Below are 25,526 nucleotides of genomic sequence, written 5' to 3'. Positions count from 1 at the left end.
AAAAGAAAAAAATATTCTGATATCTCCTTTGGGATTGCTGGATCATATGGTAGGTCTCTTTTTCAATTGTTAAGGAACCTCCATACTGCCCAAACCATGTCTTAACATCTACCTGTGTTCTGTGTACAGCTGTTTGCTTCTAACAGCTGCGTGACATTTCAGATGTGCGTCCACCATATTTTAGGGGTCTGTTTCCCTGGCAGTAGGCATCTGAGCTGCCCCAACTCTTGGCTACATGAAAAAGAAATGCTGTAAATCAAAAACAAGGTAATAGAGATGGAGAATGACTTTGGGCTTATTGGTAAAACTTGCTTACGGGCCTTTAGATGCTCTGAGTGTATTCAGATGCTGCTCTTGAAATTATAAAACAAGTCTAAATGTGATTGTTTCTCTGAAAAACTTTGCGTTTTCACCTAACAAATTCTAGTCCTGGCTCTGCTACTTTTTTTCACTCTGAAACATTCAAGGAAGGAGAAAAGAGCTTGTGGAGAAACAGAAGATTACACAGTGCCTTTGGACACGTGATGTACAACTAGAAACTGATTCTTGGTGAAATCAGCAAATTGTCATCCAGACATTATTTGGTGAAAACTTTTTGCCTGAATGAAGATGAATTCAGATTTTAACATGAAGGATTCTTTTTTTTTTTTTTTAAGTTTGTAGAGCTTTGGGATTCATTTTCTGGAGATAAATTAACTTGATCAAGGATTCTGACATTAGCTATAGAATCTGAATACCCTAAAATTTGGGAGGTTTGGCTATGCAAATTATAGGGAATAAAATGTTCTCAAATACTAACATTTTACTTATGATGTACAATACTTTTTGGTCCGTGTATTGTATCAAGTACTTTTTTTTTAAAGAGAAAACTTGCATTTCATGCATTGTTGCTGCTTGATTTTAATTGACAGTAGCCATGAACTCTGTCTGTTTTATGCAGAGATTGCACATTAAAAATAAAAGAAGTAGGAACAGGCAAAGGAAGTGTATTAGAAGCATTTTATATCAGGATGTGCAAGGCACATCATTAATATGCACACTGGTTTTATTTAAAAATAGTGTCATCAAAAAATATTTGGATTTTTTTTTGTGTGTGTGTGCAACTTGCTTTTGTTGGTTGTAGATCTTGGGCATTTTCAAAGTCGTCACAGACAAGTTTGCCTCATTCTTTACCCGTCGATGGCTGTGCAGTCATTTGTTGGACCATTGCCCTGTTTACGCCTTCATCTCTTCATTTGCTTTTGGGTCGAGTGCTTTGGTAACCGTAATTACACCATATATCTTTAATAGTCACGCTAGTGTTCCTGTAAACTAGATTGTCAACGTGAGATCACAGAGCCATGGCTGGTGGACATTTAATATGGTGACAGGGCCTGTCAGATCCCCTCCAAGAAGGCTGCTCCAGCCTCCTTTTCTCTAAGGGCAGAGTGCCTGTTTCTCACACATTTGCTGTCTCTCAACATTACCAGTCATTTTCATTTTTATTGATCCAACAGGATTTAACTGGTATCCAGAGGCTTCTGGCTGAAAATGGTAGTCTGATGATATGTGTCTAACTCTTCTCCCTTCCATTAAAATGACAGAAAAAAATTTTTAAAAAGAATTAAATTATAATGAGAACAAGTAAAGGTACTGTTGGTGGCCAGGACTTTTGCAGATGTGGAAGGTAACGAACAGATGGCATTGCACTGATGGAGAGAGCTCACGTAGAAACCCCAGTCCAGAGCTCCCAGGCTGGAGTCAACACAGGGGCCAGGGCAGGCCACCCAGCAACCACCAGGTTGTTCACTGTATAGACAGGGTTTCTTCTTCTTTTTTTTTAAATTGAAGTATAGTCAGTTACAATGTGTCAATTTCTGGTGTGCACAATGTCCCAGTCTCGCATGTACATACATATTTTCATTGTCATAGTTTTAGACGGGGCTTCTAACAGCCCAGCCCTGGAGCATCAGAGCAGCTTTGCCTTTGAGCTAAGGCAAAAGGACTTTCTTAAAGAAAGTGATTCATCTTGGGACAGATCCCAGTGAGACTCTGGGAGTCTCTGAGTGAGGTGGGAGGTGTGTGTAGGGCATCCTGATCTCCATGGTAAACACGATAAGGAAAACAAAGAGAAGGCAGGTGCCCGGGAAGGAAGTGTAACAGGTGATTCTGTCCCTGTGGTAGGACACATGCCTGCGGACACCCTCCCTCCTCCCCGGTCCACCTGGAGCTTGCTCTCAGCCTTTTTCTCAAGGCACTGATGCCTGGGTAACAAACTCACACAGCCTTAAAGTAAAGCCACGCTGCCTCTCCTAAACCAAACATCCAGAATAGGAATGGACAAACGAGGTTTAGCAGATGCTTGACGAAAACCAGGAGAAAAAGCAGAAAGGGACCAAGATGAACAGAACTCATCTAAATTAAATAGAAATCATTCAAATAATGGAAAAAAGTTCAAATGAGTGTTCCCAGAGTGAAATAGAGTTTTCCTCCATAAAACAGGCAGGTGTTTCTGAAAATCAAAAAGATAGATGGCTGATACTAAAAAAAAAAAAGTCATGGTTACTATGTCTGGGAGTCTGTTTCTGTTTTGTAGATAAGTTCCTTTGTATCTTCTTTTTTCTTTTCTTTTGGATTCCACATACAAGTGCTATCATGTGGTATTTTTCTTTCTCTCTCTGGCTTACTTGCTGAGGGGAAAGCAGGTGGGAAGGGATAAATTGGGAGTGTGAGATTTGCAAATACTAGCTACTATATATAAGATAGATAAACAACGAGTTTACACTGTATAGCACAAGGAACTATATTCAATAGTTTGTAGTAACCTGTAATGAAAAAGAATATGAAAAGGAATCTATGTATGTTTGTATGACTGAAATATGATGCTGCACACCAGAAACTGACACATTGTAACTGACTATATGTCAATTAAGGAAAAAAGTCATGCTTAGGTAATGGAGCTGAACCCATGCTGGTGCTTGGGACTAGAGCCCAGGAACCTCCCACTCTGACTAGTAAAGAAGACAGAGTTGGAAAATTGGGAACTAGAGCTAAGACAGGAGGTAGAGGGCTAGGCATCCAACACGATGCCAATGGGAGTTCCAGAAAGAATAAAAAGAAGCGAGGGCATAGCTAACAAATAATAGATGAAAATTTTCTTTAGCAGGAGAAATACAGATCTTTTTATGGAAAAAGCTTCCAGTAGGTGCCAAATAGAATGAAGGGGAAAAAAACCGTGCCAGCCCGGTGGACTGCTGTTGTCTGTTCAGCTCCTTTACTTTCGGTAACTGGGAGCTCCTCTCCCGTATACCGAGCTGGCCCATTGCTGCTTCTTAGGGGAGCCACAGGTGCGAGATACCTGTATCTCCCCTTTCCAAGGTCTCCAGTGCGTGCAGATCCAGTGACCCTGAACCAAAAGGGGCCGTTTTTAAGGCCATCGTCAACCTGAGAAAATCCAACACACAGAGAAGACCAGCTCTGAGAAGAGGGAAGAGAAAGACCGAAGTTCATAACATCGTTTAAAGCATCCCCGTGGCCGTAGCTGATTTTGCACCGTTCCTCGGACTTCCTGTGTGTTGCTCTCACCAAAGTCATGATAAAAGAGTTAATGTATCCTAAGGGAATTCCCGTACTCTGAGGATAAAGGAAAGATCCTAAAAGCTTCTAGAAGTGAATCCTTTACCCACGTGGCAGAACTAGCGCGCTCTCCGGATTGGACGGTGGAGGGCAAGGGGGCGGGGTCTTTGTGACGCGGGGAGGGCGGGGCGAGGTGTTTGGAGCTAGAATTCTGTTCTCAGCCACCTTACCAATCAAGTCTGATGACAAAATAAAGATATTTTTGGATGCATAAAAATGTAGGAAGTTTATATAATAGGATGTATTTCTGCAGCATGAGCAAGGGTGAGTTAAGAAGCTAGAAAGAAGGTACGTGTCAGTAGGCATGGGTGCCTGAGGCACCTCCACTTGGAAGGGGTGTATGTTACCCAGTCCTCATGTGTCACTCTTGTTAGTTCTAAAGCGAATGATACCTACACGTTTGGTTTTCTGTTCTTAGAATCAACCCAAATGGACAAAGCCCAGAAGACTAACTTAATAATCTAAAGGGAAAAGGTATTTGCTTTGCAATGCAGTCATTGCAGCCAGGGACACAGGGATGTGCTTTAAATAATTATGAAATAGATGTCACTCCTCTGAGTAAAGCCTGGTGGAGATGGCGTTTGATTAGAGCAACAAGAATGGGTCCACATTACAAACAAGGCGAATGCAAGATTGGGGCACGGCAGTTGGGAACTTGGTTGTGTAGGACCTAAGACAGCATCCTTGGAAGAGAGTCCTCGGCAAGTCGCCTGGTGGGGACCACGTTTGCCTCCTAGAACATCCAGACCATGAGAGCATCCTCGCTTCCTCTCTCCTGGACCCTTCACTGCCCAGACCGAATATGTCGTCTTGTTGTTGCGGTGGTTTTGATTAGAAGGCGCATAATGTAGTCACTTTTCTGGGAAGGATTACATGTGATAAAATGATGCCTTTTGAATGGCCGGGGCTTGTGTCTTCAGTATTTAAAGAGAGGAAGGGAGGGAGAAAGCGGAAACGTTCCACTTTTGTTTTCCCCATTTGACATCGGGGTGAAGGGGCTCATTTCCGAGAAGTGAGTCTAACACACAAAGTGCATCAGCCACAGCAGAGAAGAGAAACAAAAGGTGCTAATTGGTGATTAAAGGAGAGACGGTCAATATTTTCTGGCTCTGCAGCAAAAGCTTACATTCTCAAGAATCAACATTTCTCACGAGGTCCAGGGCAGAAAGAAAACGGGATGGTAAAGATGTTTTAATCATCTAGAATATAGCTGGGGAGAAATAGACGTGGTTTTCAGCCTTGAGGTGTGCCGGCCTGACTCGACTGGCTCAAAAATGAAAAAAATGCAGCCTCAGTGCCGGGTTGTTCTTTCTGCACCGCAGCAAATAACTTTCTCTAAATCATGCTTTTCTCCTCTGCAGCTAACATACAGCTGGTTTTGGTTTCTCTAACTTCAGATTACATGAGGTAGAGGAAATATGACGTCTCCAGGAGGTGAGGTGGACTTCATTGCAGGCTGGGGTGGGGTGAGGAGAAGGAGTGGCGTCATCCTCACATGTGGAGCTGGAGATGAGAGCCGGGGTGCCCAGAGCAGGTGCTCGGTGTCCCCGAGTGCCTCCAGGGATGGCCTCGTGAAACCCACACGGGTGATGGTGGCATGGTGGGTTAGGGTTGCAGCAGATGAAGCAGTGGAGAATGTTTTAGAAATCGAAGTATTAAAAAAATAGAATGAACCAAAAACTTAACTTCTAGAAAGGAGTTCATGAAAAAGAAAAGGATGCTCCATGGAAGGATACGGGAAGGAAAATGGGAAGACGGGGCAGCCTTGTGTGGATGTGGACATCACTGGGGCCGGGGTGGTGAGGGGGCATCTGAGAGAAGACCTCCCCCCAGTGAACAAACAGATCAACAGGCATATTTGATTTCACACACAAGACTTGACGTCTGTTGAGATAAGGGGGCCATCCCCAAATACTGGCTGATGTTGAGATGGTTTTTACTCTCTGCAGGGCACTGTGCTAAGCACTTCAGATGTGTCTTCTCATCTAATTCCGACAGTCTTATGAAGTAGGGGACCCTGTACGGATGAGGCTTTGCGAGGTGCAGCGACTTGCCTGTGATCTCACCGGCAAGAAGCAGACTTGTGTTTTCACCAGCTCAGGCGACCAGAGTGACCCCACAGCGTGGGTAGCTTCGACAGCAGGTGTTTGTGTCTCCCAGTTCTGGAGCAAGGACGTCCAAGATCGAGGTGCCGGCACGATGGGTCCTGGTGGGGGCTTGCTTCCTGACTTGTTGACAGCTGCCTTCCCGCTGTCCTCACTGCCTTCTTCAGCATGAAGGGAGAACTCTGCCCTCCTCTTCTTTAGAAGGACACCAATCCTGTCATGGGGACCCCACCCTCATGATCGCACCTAAGCCTAATTACCTCCCAAAGGCCCCACCTCCAGGCATCACCACATCGCGGGTGGGTAGGACTTCAACACACAGTCTCTAGGGGAACACAAGCCAAGGCTTTGGACTTTGAACCCAGACCTTCTTAGCTTGGAGCCATGCTCTGAGCCACTCTGTTACTGTTACAGTGTTATTGTTGCTGCTGTTAGAATATTGTCAGTAATATTTTCCCTCCACAAGCAGGAATTTTACCGATGCAAGAAGTAAGAGAACCTGAAGGGCCTGCATTCCGTTTTTACTCCAGCAAAATAAACTAGTAATGTGCAAGTAAAATTAAAACAATACCTGAAATGTCTGAGAACTTACTGCATCTGGGTAATGTGCTTTACATGCATTATCTCATTTAATTATGTTTTCAGTCCTGGGTGGTCTTAAGCAGATGAGTGAGCAGGGGCGTCAGTGTCAGGCAGCTTAGCTCCAGTCCCAGCTCGGCCATTTACTAGCTGGGTGTCCTTGGAAAGCCTTTTAATTTCACTGAACCTCAAGTTCCCCATCTCTAAACTGGCAACAAGAAAACCAGCTTCATTAAGAAGTGGAGAGGTGGGAATGGCTAATCAGAATAATATCTGGAACAGAGTAATTGCTCAAATGCTAGCTTTTTAAAATTTTTCCAGTCTACAGGTGAGAAAAGTGAAATTCAGCAAAGTCATATAATTTGCCAAGGGTGAGAGTTCTTCTGTAGCGAAGCTGGGATTCCAGTCTCCGTATGTTTCAAGCTTCAGGCTTTTCTCTTCGGCTGTAATGCCATCCAAGGGATTGGCCTCGCAGATCCATTTTCCAAAGATCATTCAGGATGCTGTCTCCTCTAATTTAAACTCCAGCCCAGACTGCCTTTGAACAGGTTGCCCGATATGCCTGAACATGTCAAGGTGAAGGCAGCGAATAAATTAGGAAATCAACGCCGTGGCAGGTAACCCATTTTTAAAGATCGAATTTAAAAGCACTTTGTCTTCAAAGGAAATCTGGATTAAGTGGAACTGCCCTGTTTGGCTCAAACATGGCCCATTTATCTGAAGAAGCATTTAGAATATTTTATTTCTAATGGTGGCTTGTTCGTAAATGCGTTCCTTTAAAGAAGGGAGCAGGGCTTTTAGTTTATCTGACTTTGAAGTTAAAAAAAAAAGATCCTATAATCCATGTCAAAGTGCAGAATAGCATGAAGAAGTAGGAACAGAGCGTGTCTTGACTTGTTATGTTTGGGGCATCTCTTTGTAAGGTAGGATTAAAAAGTGGTGTAATGAGCTCTTTATAGGTTCATGTGACCCTAGGCTTTTATTTTGTGCAATTTAAGAAAAAATGTTTTGGGAAACCATGGGCTATCAGAGACCATGAGTTGTGTAATTGTGCGCAGTTGGCTAAAAGGAAAAGGATCTGCCTTGTCCGGTGGCGGGGTTCAGAGTTTCCTGCCGCAAACCTGCTGGCCATCTCATCATGGGATGGCATTAATTTTGTGAATCTGTCGCCTCCTGGGCCCCATCCCAACAGGCTCGGTGTGCTCACCTGTTCATACACTGCTAGTGGTTTCATCTCTGAGGTGTGGACTTACAAACACCCAACTCTGGGCACTGATGTATAAAACCAGAAAGTCAATCGATGAACGTACAGCGAGCCCCGCTTGCCAAAGGAGTAGACGCGTGTCACCAGCCCACCCCTTAGATCCCTGGAGGCCCAGACAGCAGACTGTAGGCAGTGGGTTGCCCAGTGAAGCTGTCACCAGCCCAGATGAATGAGTTACATGATTTAAATATTCAGTGGCCTGAGGCCAAGACAGTTGGTTACATGAATTGCACAGAAGAGTGGGCCCGCCACCAGGACAAGATCCCTTAAATGGTGCTTGGGTGGGGGCTGCCTGCTGGGATTGCTCCCCGTGACCTCGGCAGGTTACCCGTCTCACTGTGTTTCAGGTTTCCTGTAAGTGAAAATGGGTGGGGAGATGGCTCAGCAAAGTCCTTGGCCGGTGAGAAGCCATCATCGTCTGTACCGTCCACTCCTCGGTCGCCCAGTGGGCTGCCTTCTTCACAGAGAAGTCGTTCTGTATCTTTAAGGTGACTTTACACATCTCTGACTTTAAAAGTTTAACTCCCAGAGGAAAACATTGTCCTCGACTTCTAAGTTCTTGTAGGTTCCAAGTATAGAAAACAATGATAATGGGTTTTTTTTTTCTTTTTTAAAGGATGTCCATGGAGCCAAGGTAAACATCATTTTGGCTCTTTTGGTACCAATAAAACATGTAGCAATTGCCAGATGTCTGTAGAAAGGGCCCCGGTCTATGTAAACCATCTACTTAATGTCCAGAACAGTCAGGTATGCTCTGATGTTGTGGGTTCTTTCTTTTCCTTAAAGATTCAAAGAAAAATTGGGGAGGAGTGTTGGTAATTAAGTTTTTACTTGTTTATGTTTAGTGGAGGTGCTGCGGATTGAACCCAGGACCTTGCGCATGCTAAGCATGCGCTCTGCCGCTGAGCTATACCCTCCCCCTTTTCCCTAAATATTTGTATCCAGATAACAGTCATCACTTTTCTGGAGTTTCCCATCAAGAGGTTTCACTTTCCCAGGGAACAGAGGCCGGGCACCAGCTGGCTGTGCCCCCCACCAGAAGGGCTGCAGAGCATGGACCTGTGGGCGGGAAGCATCCGGCCTGAGTGCTGCAGGGACAGTTGACAGGTGGTCACCAACACCTGCTTGAGAACATCCCGCACGTGCAGCATGTCATTTAGTGGCCTCTTGGTTTGGCTTTTCTTTTTCCGTGGCTTTAGCTCTTGATGAGAAAACAACCTTTGCGTGACTGTGTAAATCTCCCTGGTTTCCCTCTTGGCCTCCGACTGGGTACTGAGAAACCGTTATCCCCTGTTTGGGATCAGACATTGGCTGGGGAAGCGTGTGATCCAATCTCTTACCAGGAAAGGAAAGCCCTTCCCCACCGTATGTTGAGTCAGACTCGTAATTTAGTGTTTTATTTTGCACGTTTGGTGGCCATTTACTTGTTTTCATTCGTATCGAAGCGTTAGGATTTCAAAGGAAATCATTTTCTTGTTATGAGCGTTGACTTCCCAGGGTTTCCCCTTGACATCCCTGTAACGTGTTATCCTGGATTAGTACAGAATCAGGCAGCGATGCCTTGGTATTAAATATCGCACCAGCTGTATTAAGTTTTTATGAGATGAAACGGAGCTGCAAGACATTATGTGTGGATTTGGAGAGAATTGTTTCTGACTGGTGAGTTATGATGACTGGGTTATTATCTATAGGAGTGGAATTGGGCTGATCGGATTAATGTATTTTTAGGCATATAAGCCTGAATCGTAAAGAGAAGAAATATGTTCTCATTGCGAGCAATTCTTTGTAGGTAATGGTGTAACTGTGTGAGTTTTTTAGGCGTTGAAATTGACTTCGGATGATTGGAAACGGCTTATATTCCTTGATTCCCTGGGATGCTAATATGCATACCTCTAAAAAAAAAAAACAACAACGAGGTGTAATGGCCTTGCCAGGGCTGGCCGTGGCTCATGGGACACTCAGCGCCATCAAATCATGGGCTGCACTCAGTGTGATCAGGAGCTGTCACCATATATTTCGCCCTCATCGGTTACAGAGAGGATCCGGGCCAGAGGTCACTCTCCACAGCAAAGTGGGCATTTAGTGCTTTTATTTGCACTAATGGTAAGTGATAGTTAATGAAAATCATTTATAAACCTTGTCCAAACCGGTGTTTCTCTACGGAAGACGGCGGCTGGCTGCCTCTTGGAAGGACTGTAATTGCAATACGGTTGATGCCGTGGGATGGTAGTTGCGCTTATGGCTTAATGAACTCTGTGTCCAGTAACTCATTTCCCTGGAGCTGGAGAACACACTGAGGGGACAGCACCCCCTCCCCCCACCCAGGAGAACGTCCCCCTCCTCACTTCCTCAAGTGCCTGGTAGTGATCACCTTGCACTTTGAAGGGAGATAGGACCACCTTTGAGCTGGTGAGCTCAGTGTGAGACTCATGTTTTTGGACCCTGGTTGACAGTCACCCTAATGACGCTTAAGAGCCCTTTCAAGTATACCAGTTGTCTTAAAGGTCATTTCATCTTTACGTAGCAGCTTAGTTGAAATTTTATCCTTCGTATATAACTGGCATTCATCTTGAGGGGAAAAGATAAGAGTCACTGTGGGTTGATGAGCAATCATTTAGTTGGCATTTCTTCTCTTTCCTCGGATTTCCATTTGACTCTTAAAAAGAAAATTTCCAGCCATATACCTCTTTCCCAGTAGTTACGGTAAAGTTTCTCCTGGTAAAATCCAGTGTGGGAAGTTTCTGGTTCCGTTTCATCCATCGACCGTTGGGTTCAGTCTTACTTTCCTTTCAATCATGGTTGTCTGAACAAGAGAACAGTGACCTGCTTAAAAGACTAGTAATAGAAAATGTTTCTGAAGACATTCAGTGGTCTGTAGAAATTATTTGGAATAATGTATATAGAACAGCTAATGGTAACTAACATTTATTGAAGTTTTTACTATATGCTAATCCTGGGACATTAGACATTAACTGCCTCATTTAATCTTTGCAAGAAGACTAAGTCTCCCCATTTTGCAGATGAGGGAAGTGGGAAAGAAAGTTAAAGTAACTCACCCAAAGCCAAAAGTTTCCTGGGGAAATGGAGTGGGACCCTATGGGGTCTTCCCAGTTCAGACCCTGTCCCCTCACCCCCATGTCCTCCACCTGCTACTTGTCTGCAGAAATACTGCAGTCAAAGAGTAAGTTTAATGAGAGAAATGAGAAGATGCAGAAACAAAAGGAAATAGTCAAGCAAAACAAAATTGTAAGAGTTTAGTCATTAAACAAAGTCAAGGACCTTTAGTTCCTCCTTGAGGGCTCTAGATCATATTCTGAGCCATGTCCTTTGAGCTGTCTTGTAGCTACTGAAACCCCAGCAGGTGGAAGAAGTTGACTGAGGGTGACCCAACTGTAGCCATGACAGAAGCTGCCACAATTCTGAGGACTGGCCTCAAAGAAATCGGGACAAACCAACCCTGGAACTGGAGATTAACTGTATTTAAAACAACCAAGATGACACTCTTCAGACCACCAGATGACTAATTTCACGTCAGAGATGACTGTACTGTTCTGTGTGTCACCCCCCGTCTGCCTGTGTCCCCCCAAAAGCCCCCTTTAAAAGTTCTTACCCACTGATTGGCAGCGGAGGGTTGGCCTCTGGACATGAGTCCACCCTCTCCCCCAGTCACTGGCCTCTGGAATAAAGCAAACTTTCCTTTCTACCAACACTGGCCTCTCACGTATTGGCTTTCGAGTGGCTGAACTGGAGCTCAGTGACACTAGTAGCCATGTGATAAAAAGTAAAAAGGAACAGGGAAAAATAGCTTTAAGAATGTATTTTATTTAACCTAATACATCCAAAAAATATTTCAATGTGTAATCAGTATCAATATTATTGAGATACTTTGCATTCTTTTGATTTTTTGTTGCTAATCCTTGAGCTCCGTGGGGCACTCGGCACACCTTGTGGCTCTCCTTTGAACTTGGCCACAGTTCAAGTGCTCCGTGGCCGTTTTGGATTCCCAGGTCTTAACCACGACCCCCTATATTAGTTCTGAAAGGATACATTGAGTTCACTCAAACTATACTCGGTTAAGAACTTGGTTTGAAAGAATCAGACAGAGGAGGAATTTCCAAACGTGGTGCCCTCTGTCTGCTGTCGGGGCGATTATGAAAGCTTGGATTTTGCATACAAAGGGCACGTCAGCATTAGGACTGACGCAGTCACGTCTGAGTGACACAGAATCTGAATATCTGTGTTACTAGCTTGTCAGGTTCTGGGGATCAGCTGGTTTCTATCTTTCTGCCATTCATTCTGTCCTTCGTGTTTCAGCCACAGGGCAGACAAAGAACTCGAGAGGCAATAAGCCCCAAACCAAAGAACTTTTAAACTTCTCAGCATTTCTGGTAAGAGGAATGGGGTCCAGAAGCTTAAAGACATGCCTGGGTGACTGGTTCAAGGACTTGCGCTGATGTTTATAGAGGCGGACAGAGTTACCAGAGGCACAGAAACGCAGGCTAAGCCCGGCTTCTTGTCTTCTTGCAGTGCTTGATGGCATATTTAATGAATTACATTTAATTTATAGAGTTTTTTTCTCTCTTAAATAATCCACTTCATTCTCTTCAGTAACAGAGTATGAATCAGATCGAATGTCATCAGCCTATAACTGGTTCCATCTTTTTGGAGGATGTTCAAGATTCTTTTGAAACTCTCTGGGAAGTGATGACATCACTTGAAAGGGTTTGTAGAGCTGTAATTACTAGTTGATTAGGATGGTTGTGGTGTAGGAATCCCGCCTTGTGATGGGGACCACGACATGGGTGGTGGGGACTGGCTTCCTTGAAGCAAGGACAGCTGTCAGTAGAGTAGCATTTTGGGAAGAAGATAGGCACCAGGTTTGCTCCAGCCTCTCTTGGTTTTCTTATTAGTGACGTGGGAGCCTGGTCCCTGCTCCCTGGGGTTGTCATGGAGAACTGATGAGGACGTATGTAAAAGCGTCTCGCTTTGTGCCTGGCGGGGAGGAGATAATTTGTAAATTGCAGCCGTCATCATTACTGATAGAACTGAATGGCGTATGTTTTGGAGTCGCTTCTATTTTCTTGCCCCATCAAAATGTCACTATTTATAGTTTTATGTTAATGAACACTATCTTCTAGTACTCACGCTCGTGATCCTACTTAGTAGCTTGTGCTGCGAGAAACACAACAGTATCTTTCCCAGAAAAAATAATGACTTGAGAAGTTACCAGGACAAATTAAGATAAAGGAGATACCAATTAGTAGAATTATATGATAAAAAGTAGAACTTTTGATATCACAGGAGTGGGAAGATTGCTTAAAAAACCAAGCACATGTATATATTTTCCTGGCAAAATAGTATTAAAAGATATTTCCTCCCTCGCTTCCTTCTTTCCTTCCTTCTCTTTCTCCTCTTTTCCTTTCCTTCCCTTCCCTTTTCTTTTCTTCTTTCTTTCTTTTTTCTTCTTTCTTTCTTTCTTTCTTTCTTTCTTTCTTTCTTTCTTTCTTTCTTTCTTTCTTTCTTTCTTTCTTTCTTTCTTTCTTTCTTTCTTTCTTTCTTTCTTTCTTTCTTTCTTTCTTTCTTTCTTTCTTTCTTTCTTTCTTTCTTTCTTTCTTTCTTTCTTTCTTTCTCTCTTTCTCTTTCTCTTTCTCTCTTTCTCTCTCCCTTTCTTTCTTTCTTTCTTTCTTTCTTTCTTTCTTTCTTTCTTTCTTTCTTTCTTTCTTTCTTTCTTTCTCTCTTTCTCTTTCTCTCTTTCTCTCTCTCTTTCTTTCTTTCTTTGCCTTTTTTAAAACTCTTTTTCCCTTCCTTTCCTTCTTTCTCTTTCCTTCCTTCATTTCTCTTTCCTTCTCAGAAGGAAATAAGTTAAGTTGGTTGGAGATTTGTGCGTGAAGTTTTGTGACTATAAAAGTCACTCATTGATCAGGGTGATACATGTGGATTATGGCTGTGGGGATATTTTTATTCAAGAAATAAATTACTCTGAGACACCACAGTCTGGATAATGGGTGCATAGACTGCAGATGCTCCTAATGTTCATTGGTTTCTGTTATTGAGCTGTATTGTTCAACTCTTTGGAGTAGCTACCAGATACCTTGAACAGAATTATATGCATCTTACAGTAAGAGTCAAAGAACTACAAACATGGAGGTGCGGCTGGATACTCCATCAGTTAAGAGCCTTTTCTGTAAGCAGCAGACCCCAATTCTGTCCAAGTTAAGACATAAAAAGGGCATTTAGAGAAGGGAGATGGAGTAGATGGCAGAAGGGACAGTGGACAAAAGCGTGATGCTTGGAGACAGGAGAGGAACATTTACCTCCTGGCATCCAGCAGCAGGGTCGACCTCCCGTTTCATCATTTCCCATCTTGTGCTGCTTTGCTCAAGGTTGGAAGTTGCAGTCAAGTGTCCAGTGGCTGAAGCTTGGATTACATGACTGGCCCTTGGGATGGGTTGGAATGTGCCTGGCCTTGTCCTTCTACTGAGACTGAAGAGTATGGCTGGGTTCTCAGTAGCCGAACCAGCCAATCAGTAAGCATCCACCACGGACGCAGTTTTCACTTAGGAACAACTGCTATTAACACCTGCTTCCCTTTGTCCCAGTTCTCCTTTAGCTCTCAATAATCCCGATGTCCTCACTCACCTTGCTTCCTTTCTCGGGGTCAGAAGTTCCTCGGTGGCATAGCCAACTGCCTTTGGTGTTTCAAGACTTTGACCTTCCTGTGGCATGCCACAATGTGAGCAGCAGTTGAAAATTTCTCAGTGGAGTGATGCTGTTCCTCCTTCCAGCTTTCCTGTTCTCTACCTCTAATACACTGAGAAAGCAAGAAGAGAGACGAGAAAGAACAAGTTATAATGGGGAGGGGATAGCTCAGTGGTAGAGCGTGTGCTCAGCATGCATGAGGTCCTGGGTTCAACCCCCAGCACCACCATTAACAAAAATAATAATAATAAAAAACCCCACCAAATTACCAACCCAAAATAAAATTTTAAAAAAGTTAAAAAAAACCACTAAAAAAAAAAGAAGAACAAATTATAGTTATTCCTTGTTATCTGCAGGGCGTTGGTTGCAGGACCCTCTGAAGACATCAAAATCTGCGGATGCTCAAGTCTCCTGTATAATTGGTGTAGTATTTGCATAGAACTTACATACAGCCTTCTGGATAATTTAAATCATCTCTAGATTACTTATAATACTTCATACAATGAAAATGATAGGTAGATTGTTCTTGGTGACCAGCATATTCAAATTTTGCTTTTTGGAACTTTCTGGAATTTTTTAAAAATAATATTTTCAATCTGCAGTTGGTTGAACCCACAAATGTGGAGCCCACAGACATCGAGAGCCGACTGTATGCTGCAGTTTTAAGTCTACATCTGTAAAAACAAAACACAACGCTGCTCCCAATGGTCTTTATACGCAGATAGTATTTTAGTCTAATGTCTCTTTTCTTATTTTTTTTTTTGTGTTTGAAAATTACCTTTAACACACATGCGCGCACACACAGACAGTGACAGAACTATAAAACTGTCACTGAGGTGATTTTTTTCTCTAGTGATGAAATCTGATCAGCGCCTTTGTAAGTCACTGCCTGTGGCTGCTGGTGTCATGATTGTGTGGTTGATGGACACTGTGCAGAAACCGGCATGGTGTTTCCCACACATCCCTTTGAGTGGCTGCAAAGATAGTTTTGACATTTTAAGCCAGTGTCGATACACGTTATAATTCAGAGAGCGTTTTGCATAATGCTAGGCACATAATAGGAGGTCAGTAAATTCACATTATTGATTGATTGATTGATGTGGCACCTGTAGTGCATAATTATTCATCCTTCAAGACAATGATTGGGATCTAGTTGGTGACAGAAGATGTGAAATACTGTAGTGTGGTTAGAGTTGTTCCTTTGTTTCTTTTCCTCTGGATGAGGTTGACATTTTTGGACTCGTTTAGCCACAGGTGCAGGTGTTGCTGGTGACTAGGTTCTTGTCCTGTTGCAGAAAGAATTCAGAGATGAGATACAGAGCTTAAGAAAGTAAAGTGAGGATTTATTAAGTGATGGGACACACTCGAGATGAGCGGGCAGACTCAGGTGAGCAGCTGCCCTGAGTTTCTTTGGGAAGTTGGTTACATAGGCTATAAAAATGAATGGGCAGAATATTCACTGCGGAGGGAAGGGTCTGAGGTCGCATTCCCTGATTTCCATCCCAACTCTACCTTCGTGAGGGGAGGAGGGATTTTTGTCCTTATTTAGTCTAGATCGGAAGTGTCATGGCGTCGGTGCGTGATGGTGCTTCTAATCTGCAAGGCTAATTTTATGGAACCAAGTTCATAATGAGCAAACGGTTGCATCCCAGCGCTGGTGATTCCTGCCTTTTCCCACCTTTCTTTGTCTGCCTCCAGCTCGCTTGTCATCCCAAAATGTGTGACCGTTTGTCCGCCCAGAGGTTCCTGCTTTTCTTTCTCTGCCCAGGGACCTCTGGTGTTTATATGATGTAGGGTTTCCCACATTTGGCTTGTGTGCCTCCTTTCTGCCCAATTCCTGCCATTTGACCTGCGTCCCCCTTTCTCTGCTCACATCTGGCTATCTGCCTGCTCTAATGGGGGGGTTGGAGATCCTCAGACTAAGACTTTGAGGCACACTGTAAGAGACACCAGTTCTGGTACAGCATCAGGCCCACATGTAATCCAAGTAAAACAGGCCAAACCATAACCTGCGGTGGAAATTCCTAGCTTTGTCCCCGGATTTTTTCAGTCAATTGTAGACCATGGCTGGGGTTTTGCAGTCCACCACCCATTTATCTTTCCTTGTGATTTTTCTTCAGATAATGCTTATTCTCATTTTCAGACATGACTGGGTGAATCCACATCTCCAGAAATAGGTCACTCATAGGTTTAGGCTAGGAAAGTTGAGCTGTTGATTATTGGGAACCTAACTTCATGGGGGTTGTTTTGAATCCTTGCCGACAAATGAACCTGGAAGACCTTCTCAGTTGCTGGTGATAGAAAACCCAGCACGACCAGCTCAAGAGAAATGAGTTCTATTGGCTGACATAGCTCAGCAGTTCTGGGGAAGGGCTGGCTTCAGGCTCGGCTGGCTCAGGGCTCATATTAGCATTGAGTTTCTCCTTATTTCTTGGCTCTGCTTTTAGTGCAGTTGCTCTGTTCTCACAGAGCGTCTCCCTTTCTGGTCACAGATGGCTGCCAAACATGGCCCCGGGCCAGGTAGAAGGACTGAGAGTTTCCCTTTTTGAAAGTCCCCGCAGTCTTGCTGGCTCAGATTGGGGCCATGCTTCTTTCCACGGGTGACTCACTGGGACCACGAGGCACATCCAGTCTTAATTGGCTTGGATCTGGGTTATGTGTGTCGTGCCTGGAGTCTGAGGTCGTATTCCCTCTCAAACTACCTCAAAGCACATTCCCATTGGCACGTCGTCTATACGGTATCCTTTTTACTAGGACAGAGTACAGATAAATAACAGGGCATAAGAAAGCATTAATAGTGGCTCTTGAAATAGCATTGTAGGCAATTTAAACATTTTTTGTTGTTTTTCACTCTTCTTGTGGTTTCTAACATTTTGAATGTCAGAGTGTAAAATGTTTAAAAGAAAAATGATCTTAATTGTCGTTGCACCTGAGTAGTAATTTTTTATTATCGCATTCCTCAAAAAAAGGATTTAAGATTTTTTCCTCTTACCTCTTCCTTTGCATTTTTTCTTAGAAAATCTCTCTCCCAAATCTGTTAAATATTTACGTATGCTCTAAGCCTTCTACATTATTTCTGCAACCCGTTAGGAATTTATCTGGACGTGTGGTATAAGGTGAGACTCTAGTTTGATTTTCTCTTTTCCGACTTTGCAAATTTTCAGGCAATATTGGTTGAACGTTTTATTTCTTCTCTGTTGATTTGGAAGCTTTACTGCCTTGTGCTTAAAAAAAAAAAGACATCCTTGCCAGATTTCTTGCAGGGAAATTCTCTGTTGTTGACCTCCTATCAGCTAACCCCGCGTGCGGAATGGAGGAGCAGGCAAATGTGAAGATTTAGGAGAGCAGGAAAGAAGGAGCAAGCATTCCTGCTCAGAGAGCTGTATGATTTCTTGGAAGCAGCATCACTTCCAAAAACCAAAGCTCTGTAACCATGTGACAGTCCCATTTTCCCTTTCCCCGGATCTCTCCTACGGCAACACCTGTTAATGTAGAAGAAGTTGGCTGATCAAACACTATTTGTAAGCACACTGGAATAATCGGTAAACAGCCCTGCCAAATTCATATCTTGTCCCACATGGAAAACTTTACAGATCCAGAAATCTGAGGAAAATACTCATTACTATATGAAGTAGTCCATGTTGGTGCATAAACCAGACGTTTATTGGAAATGTGTTTTAATTGTCCAGACATTTACAGGGTACCTGTTTTAATTTTGCCCATCAAGTTTTATATTTCAAAGCATAATCCTCACCATTTTGGAACAGATTCTGATACAGTCTGAAAAGGAAAGATGTTAGTATAATACCGATATGAGAGCTTGTGAATGATTAAGAAGAAACTTTCCTAGCAACCCTCATAATGGTGATCCCTGAAAGAAAATTGCAATGAGCGTACGCCGGTGTTCAGGGAAAATTTTTAAAGGCTTGACTGTCTTTCAGTGAGTGTGTTAAAATCATGCATGCAAGCTTCCCTGAAGTTATTTCAATTTTTGAAGTTCCACTGAGGTCAGTAGGAATCTTGCTGGGGAAAGGTTGCATTTTTAAAGATAATGCTGAATATTTCAAAATTCCACAAGTCAAGAATTCTGTGATTTTTGCTAATAAAAGAGGTAGAATTGTGTGTATTCCAAATCCTATTGCAGTACCCTCATCCAGTCCACCTCCTAACTCAGTTTTCTTGAATCGCTTCTCATACGAATATCAGTGTTATTCCTTTTAAAAGACCCATTGCATTCAATGGCACGTCCCCGTAGGAGATGAAATTTGCATGAATGGGCTCGAGTTTTCTCTCTTGAGATTCGAGGACTGAATGAGACCATCTGCAGAGATATGTTTAGCATCTATTTAGATGTTTTTAGAGTCGGTTTAATTGATAATCAAGACTCAAGCCTGTTGGTGAGCAAATTGGCTTGTCTTTTAGGGAACTGTGTTTCCCAAGCTCAAAAGCAAAATTCCCGATGCCAAATCTCCAAACTCTCAGGAAATGGTGTACTGAAAGTCGGTTGTCATGTTGCGTTTGAGTCTCTGTGATAAAATGTCTAACATGTGTGTCCAAAGCCGACATCCCACAGGAACTGCAAATGAAGAGGCCGTTTCTCATCTCAGACAGGATCCTGGGGTGAATTCCTGATCATGATCCATGTGGTGGTGAACCTGGAGTTGAGCCCATGATTAGGGCTGTTACAATTACTCTGCAAATATTGCACCCTTCTTTGCTCTGGGGCGTGGTCATGCTGCCATGATTGTTACCTCCTTGTTCAATTTCCTTCTTGCTCATCTATTTCAAGCGGAAACACCCAGAACACTTTGGATTCTGCTAACTCTTTTTTTTTTTTTTGGCACAAGGTGCTATATGCTTCTGAAAACAAGGCCACTGTGTTATAATTAATTGGAGATTATTTGTTATAAATAGGTAATAAAAATCCAAATGCCACAAAATGCATGGTTGGGTCAACAATTATTTACTGTGTCTGTATGTCTGCTCCTCAGTGGGAATGTTCATTTCTTTGTTTTTTTACCTTGTGAGCCAGAGCTGTCATAATTTCTGCAGCCTCAGTGTGGTACCCGGGAACTTTAAATACTTGTTGCTGGATGCGGGAAGATGAGTCTGAGTGCAGCTGAGAGATGGGACAGCATTGTGATGACGGGGTCCATCTTTGTGTGGAGGGGAGACGATAATGGGATCCTTCAAGTGGGAAGACGTCTTTCACACTTAGGATCTGTCATAGTTAACTTTGTGTTTAAAGCAGTCTAGTCCATTTATTTTTAATTTTTAATTTTTTAAATTGAAGTATAGTCAGTTACAACTTGTCAATTTCTGGTGTCCAGCCTCATGTCCCAGTCATGCATGTACATACATATATTCATTTTCATATTCTATTTCATTAAAGGTTATTACAAGATATTGAATATAGTTCCTTGTGCTAAAAAATTGTTTTTTTAATCTATTTTTAGATATAGTGGTTAACATTTGCATATCTCAAACTCCCAAATTTATCTATTCCCACCTCTTTCCCCTAGTAATCATAAGTTTGTTTATTATGTCTGCAAGTCTGTTTCTGTTTTGTAGAGGAGTTTATTATTGTCCTCTTTTATCTTTTTATTTTAGATTCCACATATGTGTGACATCATATAGTATTTTTCCTTCTCTTTCTGGCTTACTTCACTTTGATGATCTCCAAGTCCATTCATGCTGCTGCAAATGGCATTATTTTATTCCTTTTTATGGCCGAGTAGTATTCCATTATATAAATATACCACAACTTCTTTATCCAGTCATCTGTCGATGGACATTTAGGTTGCTTCCATGTCTTGGCTATTGTAAATAGTGCAGCTATGAACACTGGGGTGCATATATCTTTTCAAATTATATTTTCTTCCAGATATATGCCCAGGAGTGGGATTGCTGGATCATAGGGTAAGTCTGTTTTCAGTTTTTTGAGGACTCTCCATACTGTTTTCCATAATGGCTGCACCAATTTACATTCCCACCAGCAGCGTAGGAGGGCCCAATGGAAATACTTATATGAGAACGGTGTAATCTAATGTATGATTTAAAAAAAAAATCACAGGCAGTCATTTGAAGAAGGCCTAGTTTGGTGGCAACAGTGGACAAATACTGTGAGGGTGGTAGATGGGCAAGTCCCCATCCAGAAGGCCATGGCTGGGTGCTGTTCTGGTATCTCAACTGGGACTCTGGAGAAGTTACTGGGCTCAGGTCTGATTTGATGGAATGCAAGGACTGGGAGGGGAAACAGCGATGATTGGAATGAGGTTTCCTGAAGCCTTTGGTGCCTCTGGACTTGATTCTACACTGAGAGGACGTTGCATTTCTTTCCTTTACTTCTTTTGAGATAATGCTTCATTTTCTGCATTTTCATCCTCCTAAAGCTCCAAAAGCTATAATCTACCCTTTCCTCAGACAGTGAAGAATTAAAGCTAGTTTTTTTTTTTTAGGTGCAAATGATAGAACATTTAATTCAGACTGACTTATACAAAGCAGCTCATACAGCAGCCATTCCAGGAATCAGGGGCTTCAGACACAGCTTGATCCAGCATCTCAGTCATTGTTCTCTATAATGTGACTCTCTCCACCCCTTGAATATGATTTCCTTCATTTGGAATTCAGGCAGACCTTTACCTTGAAAGGCTCCTGAAAAGCTAGTCTTTGGGTATATTTTTCTATCTGCTTTCTGTAAGAGCAGAATGCGAAAAACTTTTGCGTTAGCATCAGCAGCTTGTAATTGTGCTTTGATTGTGCTGAGTGGTTTTGATTGTATTCTCTGTGCTCCTCTGAATTGTTCCTTTGGGTTTCTTGGTTGGGGGACTGTGGGTAACTTTTGTATTCCATTTTCAGTGTTTCAGCCGCATTCATTTACCACCCACACTTTATAAAGGCTGGTATTCATTCTCCCTGCCTTTACCTCCCCACCCCTAAACACACATACACACACACACCCTTAAAGTTGTTGCAAAATTGTACCCTTGCTGACGTCTTTGCGATCATTCCTACCATGCTGCGATTGCATTGCAGGGTGTTCAGAGTACTTTGTCACCTCCCTTCCTGCTTCTCTTCCATGCAACCTTGGGCATGTCTGTGCAAGAGATTTTACCCCTCCCTCAGTTGTCAGCCTCCTGCTGCTGGGATGAACAGTGTAAGCCCAGAAGTGATTCTTCTTAGACATCTGGGACTACTTGCCAAAACTCTTTGACCACCTGTCTTTCTGTGTTTCGGATTTTCTTTTCTCCCAGCTTCTGTATTGCACCTAGTTTTGCCTGATTCCCGTGGTATCTGTGCTAAGTTCTTTGGTAGGGGTGACACATAATTTAAGGCAGAACTAGAAGTATGAGACATTCATTTATTTAGCAAATGTTTATCGGCTGCCTAATATGTAGCGAGCCTCATGCTAGTGTGTGGAGGGTGTCTGCCTCAAGGTTCACGTGATGTCCTGGGGAATTTGAGCACCTAAGCCAGTAATTAGAATTCAGTGTGGCAAGTCAAAGAGAAAGAGGTGTTTATTTTGGAAGCAGTGAAGTGCCTTGGTTGAGAGCCCAGATACTGGAGCTGGACTGCCTTGGTTCAAATCACCAGTCATTCTCTCTGTGATTCTAGGCAAATTCCTGAAACTGTCTGTGCCTTCTTTTCCTTATCATGGGAAAGGAAGTGCTGTCGGGGGTAAGACAGTTCACAGAGCAAAACAGCTGGAGAATGCCTGGCATGTAGTAAGTAGCTAAATAACCAAGATCTGTTACTGTTAATATCCCTCATAATCCTCACAGGATTGAACTTTGAGAAGGAGGATGGAACTTAATGTTGGGTTAGTTACTGCTTGAAACCTGGAGAATTTTTCAGAGCAGTTAAGAAGCAGCCAGTTTCTGGCTGGAGAGTCTACAGTATTGAACCCTTAAAGATACTTTCAAAATATTTCTCCCCTTGCGTTGAGTCATGCTTTAGACTCAAACCTGCTCTGTTGCAAGAAGAAGAAACGAATCTTTTCTTTTACTCAGAGAGGAAACATTTTTCCTCTGGTTGGAGGAAACATTTTTCATTGTGTGATGCTGGACTCCAGTGCCTACCGCTTTGAAAATTAGCTGTGGGCTTTCTAAGGAAATAGGTGACTGCCCAAACTGGGTATATTGGCTTTAATTCCCATTGTTCAGTGTTGCATGTTCTTTTTTTTTTTTTTTAATTGAAGTGCAGTCAGTTGCAGTGTGTCAGTTTCTGGTCTATAACATGTTGTGCGTTCTAAGCAGAATATGCAGGTCAAACCTTCAGAAATTCCTGTAAGTCTGAAGTCTAGGAATAACCATCAGGTACCTCACAGTCAGCATCCTTCCCACCCACTGGTCAACCCCATCTTCCGAATGGTTTCTGAAATCATCACACCAGCTAAGCTCTTGTTGACACATCCTTTTCCCTGGCATCTTGAGTGACTGTGTCTGAGACCCCTTTGAGTCCTCATTAACTGGCACATATTAGTTGTTCAGTCATTGTTTGTTGGAGAAACATATGAATCAATGACTAATTGAGTGCCTGGGTCTGTCAGGAAATATGGTTGCTCATACCCACTCGAGGAACTTCACTTCTCTCCCATTTTCCTTTTTCTGCAACTGATTTGTAGAAAAGAAACTACAATATTGCATCCCCCAGGGAGGACCACTGAGGACACTGGGGCAGTTTTGCACAGATGCGCCCAGACAGGAAGACAGTTCGGCACTGAAATTCAGCCCATGCCCTGCTCACCAAGCGATGTGCCCTGGCAGGGGGCTCTGTGTGATCAGAGGGCTGCCTGCTCTCCCTGACGCATCAGCGCTGTCCTCCGGCCCAGCCAAGTGTCCGCAGGGCTTGTCTCCCCCAGGCTCCTTGCACTGACCGTTCTGCTGGAGGGGACAGCTTCATCCGATTTTATCTACAGAGACCCTTGGGTTTGCTAGTGGCTGTGGGAGTCAAATCAGGATTTCTTTTTCAGATACTTTCAGATTTCTTTTAAGATATTGGACTCTTTTTTAAAGTATAATTTATTTTATTTTATTCTTTATTTTTATTTCATTAATTAAAGTATAGTCAGTTACAATGTGTCAATTTCTGATGTACAGCATAATGTCCCAGTCATGCATACATATAGATACATTTGTTTTCATTTATTTTATAATATTTATAACTAGTATATATCCTAGATATATAAAATTTATATTTTATATTTTAAATTTATATTTTAATATGTATCTTATTTATATATTTTCTAAAACTAAAATGTATTGTTAATTATTTCTTATTTCTGGAGTTGCATTAATTTTTACTGTTTCTTTTAAATTGTATTAATCCTTGGAATATGTATGCTATTTATATTTGATATGTTTAGATATCAGCTTACCCCAAGCTAATTTATAGATTTAATACAATTCCAGTTAATAAGATAGTAGACTTTTTATGTCATAGTATTCTTTTTTCTTTTTTTCCCTTGTTCAGTTTTATTAGGTAGAATTATTACACTTTGACTACACATATACATTACATTGCATGTAAATACATGTATACAATATACTGCACATTTTTTTCAGTTTACATATATGTACTGATCATTGGTTCTAAGAACAGATTAGAGCTTTAGATTTTTAAACTTACATAGTTATCAAAGGAATAAAGCCAACCACAAAATAAGAATCAACCGAATGGGGTAATGCAGTCATTACGGACAGTCAGCTGTGCTTATGTGCATTCAAGAAATCAGTCATCTAAGTTATAAATAATAAGTAGTTCATTTGTGTCCTTATTTGTTTATTTTATTTTTTTAGGTTCCACATATAGTGATGTCACATGGCATTTTTCTTTCTCTTTCTGGCATCACTTAGAATGATGATCTCCAGGTCCATCATGTTGCTGCAAATCAGATCAGGATTTCATCACCCTGTTTTATGATTACCAAAAGCTGAAGGGGGGGAAAAAGAATAAATAAATCCCCTGTGTCATTAAGTCAATTGCCCTGAATAAGTACCTCTCATCGCATGAATACCAGCTTCCTCCTCTGTCCCGGCCCCGTGATGCACCCTGCTCTTCAGAGCAGTTTGCTGTTGTTGTGAAGCGGTTTCATAATCACATAGATACCTCATTACAATCCTTTCCTCTCCACCAGAACATTAGCTTTAGAAGCATCTCCAACTAATGATGAATGTTTTAGCACCAGCCGTACGGAGGTGAGCTGGAAGGAGTTTAGAAGTAAAGGTCTCACGTAGTCCTTAATTGCCCGCTCAGCCGAGATTTTTCCAAGTCATGCAACCCACTGAATCTGTTTTGAGAACTGCTAGTGACTAGAAAAAAAATGAAGAGTTTATAGAACACCCCTCCACCCCACCCCTGCCGCCCCTGCGAATCTCCTGTGGGGGCTCTGCTAATGACCAATGCCTGGGCTGGAGAATGGGCAGCTGCCAATCAGCCAGGCCCTTGGGGCGCTCATACTGGTATGTGAGGGGCCCAGAGATGAAGGAGAACCCAGCCCAGCCCTCCTGGGTGCCCGTGAGGCCCATGGCCGGCGGCTTCACACGGCTAACTTCATTCTCTCTTGGCTGGTGGTGGGATTTCCAAGACACTTTTTAATCCTCCCCCCAAAATGATTATAGGGTTCAAGTGGGCAAGTTTAATAAAAGAAGGAGGCTGATGTGATAAAAGGGTGTGGTGGAGAGGAGGTTGGACAGGTGAGCACTGGCTCTTAAAGGAAGTCATTAGCCACCGTCCCCCCCCCCAGGTGTTTGTAGACATTCCAGTGTTTTCACAGGAAATTGGCAAAGCAAACTGATCATGAAGTTTTAACTGTTGGCTCGAATTCTTTGGAAACAATAGGGGACCCATGAGGCACTTCTGCAGGGGGAGTCGGCCCTCCTGCTTACGGTTGGTGACTTCTGAATTAGTGGGGATGTCTGCAGAGCAAAGGCCTGGATCATCCTATTTTAGAAAGAGGCCCAGCAGGCCCTCCACCCACCTGGGCAGGTACACTCATGGTGCTGGGAGGAAGCAAGAGGCTAAGGATCGCTGGATCCCCTCCTCATCTCGTAATGTTGCATTTATATGCAATAAATCACTTCTCATCTCAGCCAGAGGAGCAACTGTCTTGCAGTGAATGAAGTTAACGTTTTATGCCTTCTTCCTGGCACAGGGTCCTTCCAAACTGCGGTGCCTAATTTTGTGTTCATAAACAGGAGTTCTTTTTCTTGGTCATCACTCATTGCCTAAACTCTGATCCCCTCCACACCTGCTCTACAGCTATT

At 42.7% G+C, this 25,526-nt stretch overlaps 1 protein-coding gene and 1 long non-coding RNA gene across 2 annotated transcripts in view; both read left to right on the top strand.

Annotated features, from left to right (window-relative positions):
• LOC116278913 (serine/threonine-protein kinase Nek10-like) overlaps nt 1-3,676 on the top strand; it is a 48,647-nt gene extending 44,971 nt beyond the window's left edge. Inside the window, exon 8 of the mRNA XM_072940861.1 lies at nt 3,358-3,676. Coding sequence (XP_072796962.1) covers nt 3,358-3,427 — 70 coding nt within the window. The 3' untranslated portion in view covers nt 3,428-3,676. The remainder of the gene's footprint in view (nt 1-3,357) is intronic.
• Nucleotides 3,677-3,779: 103 nt separating this feature from the next.
• Nucleotides 3,780-5,807, top strand: LOC140686684 (uncharacterized). Its single transcript, XR_012060483.1, has 3 exons — nt 3,780-3,903; nt 4,977-5,049; nt 5,565-5,807. It is a non-coding gene; the product is annotated as an uncharacterized lncRNA (long non-coding RNA).
• The last annotated feature ends 19,719 nt before the right edge of the window (nt 5,808-25,526 follow it).

The sequence above is a fragment of the Vicugna pacos genome, chromosome 17, assembly GCF_048564905.1.
Source record: "Vicugna pacos chromosome 17, VicPac4, whole genome shotgun sequence".
Lineage (NCBI taxonomy): Eukaryota > Metazoa > Chordata > Mammalia > Artiodactyla > Camelidae > Vicugna > Vicugna pacos.
Note: the sequence above shows the minus strand (reverse complement) of the source record. Positions and strands in the feature narration are given on the sequence as shown.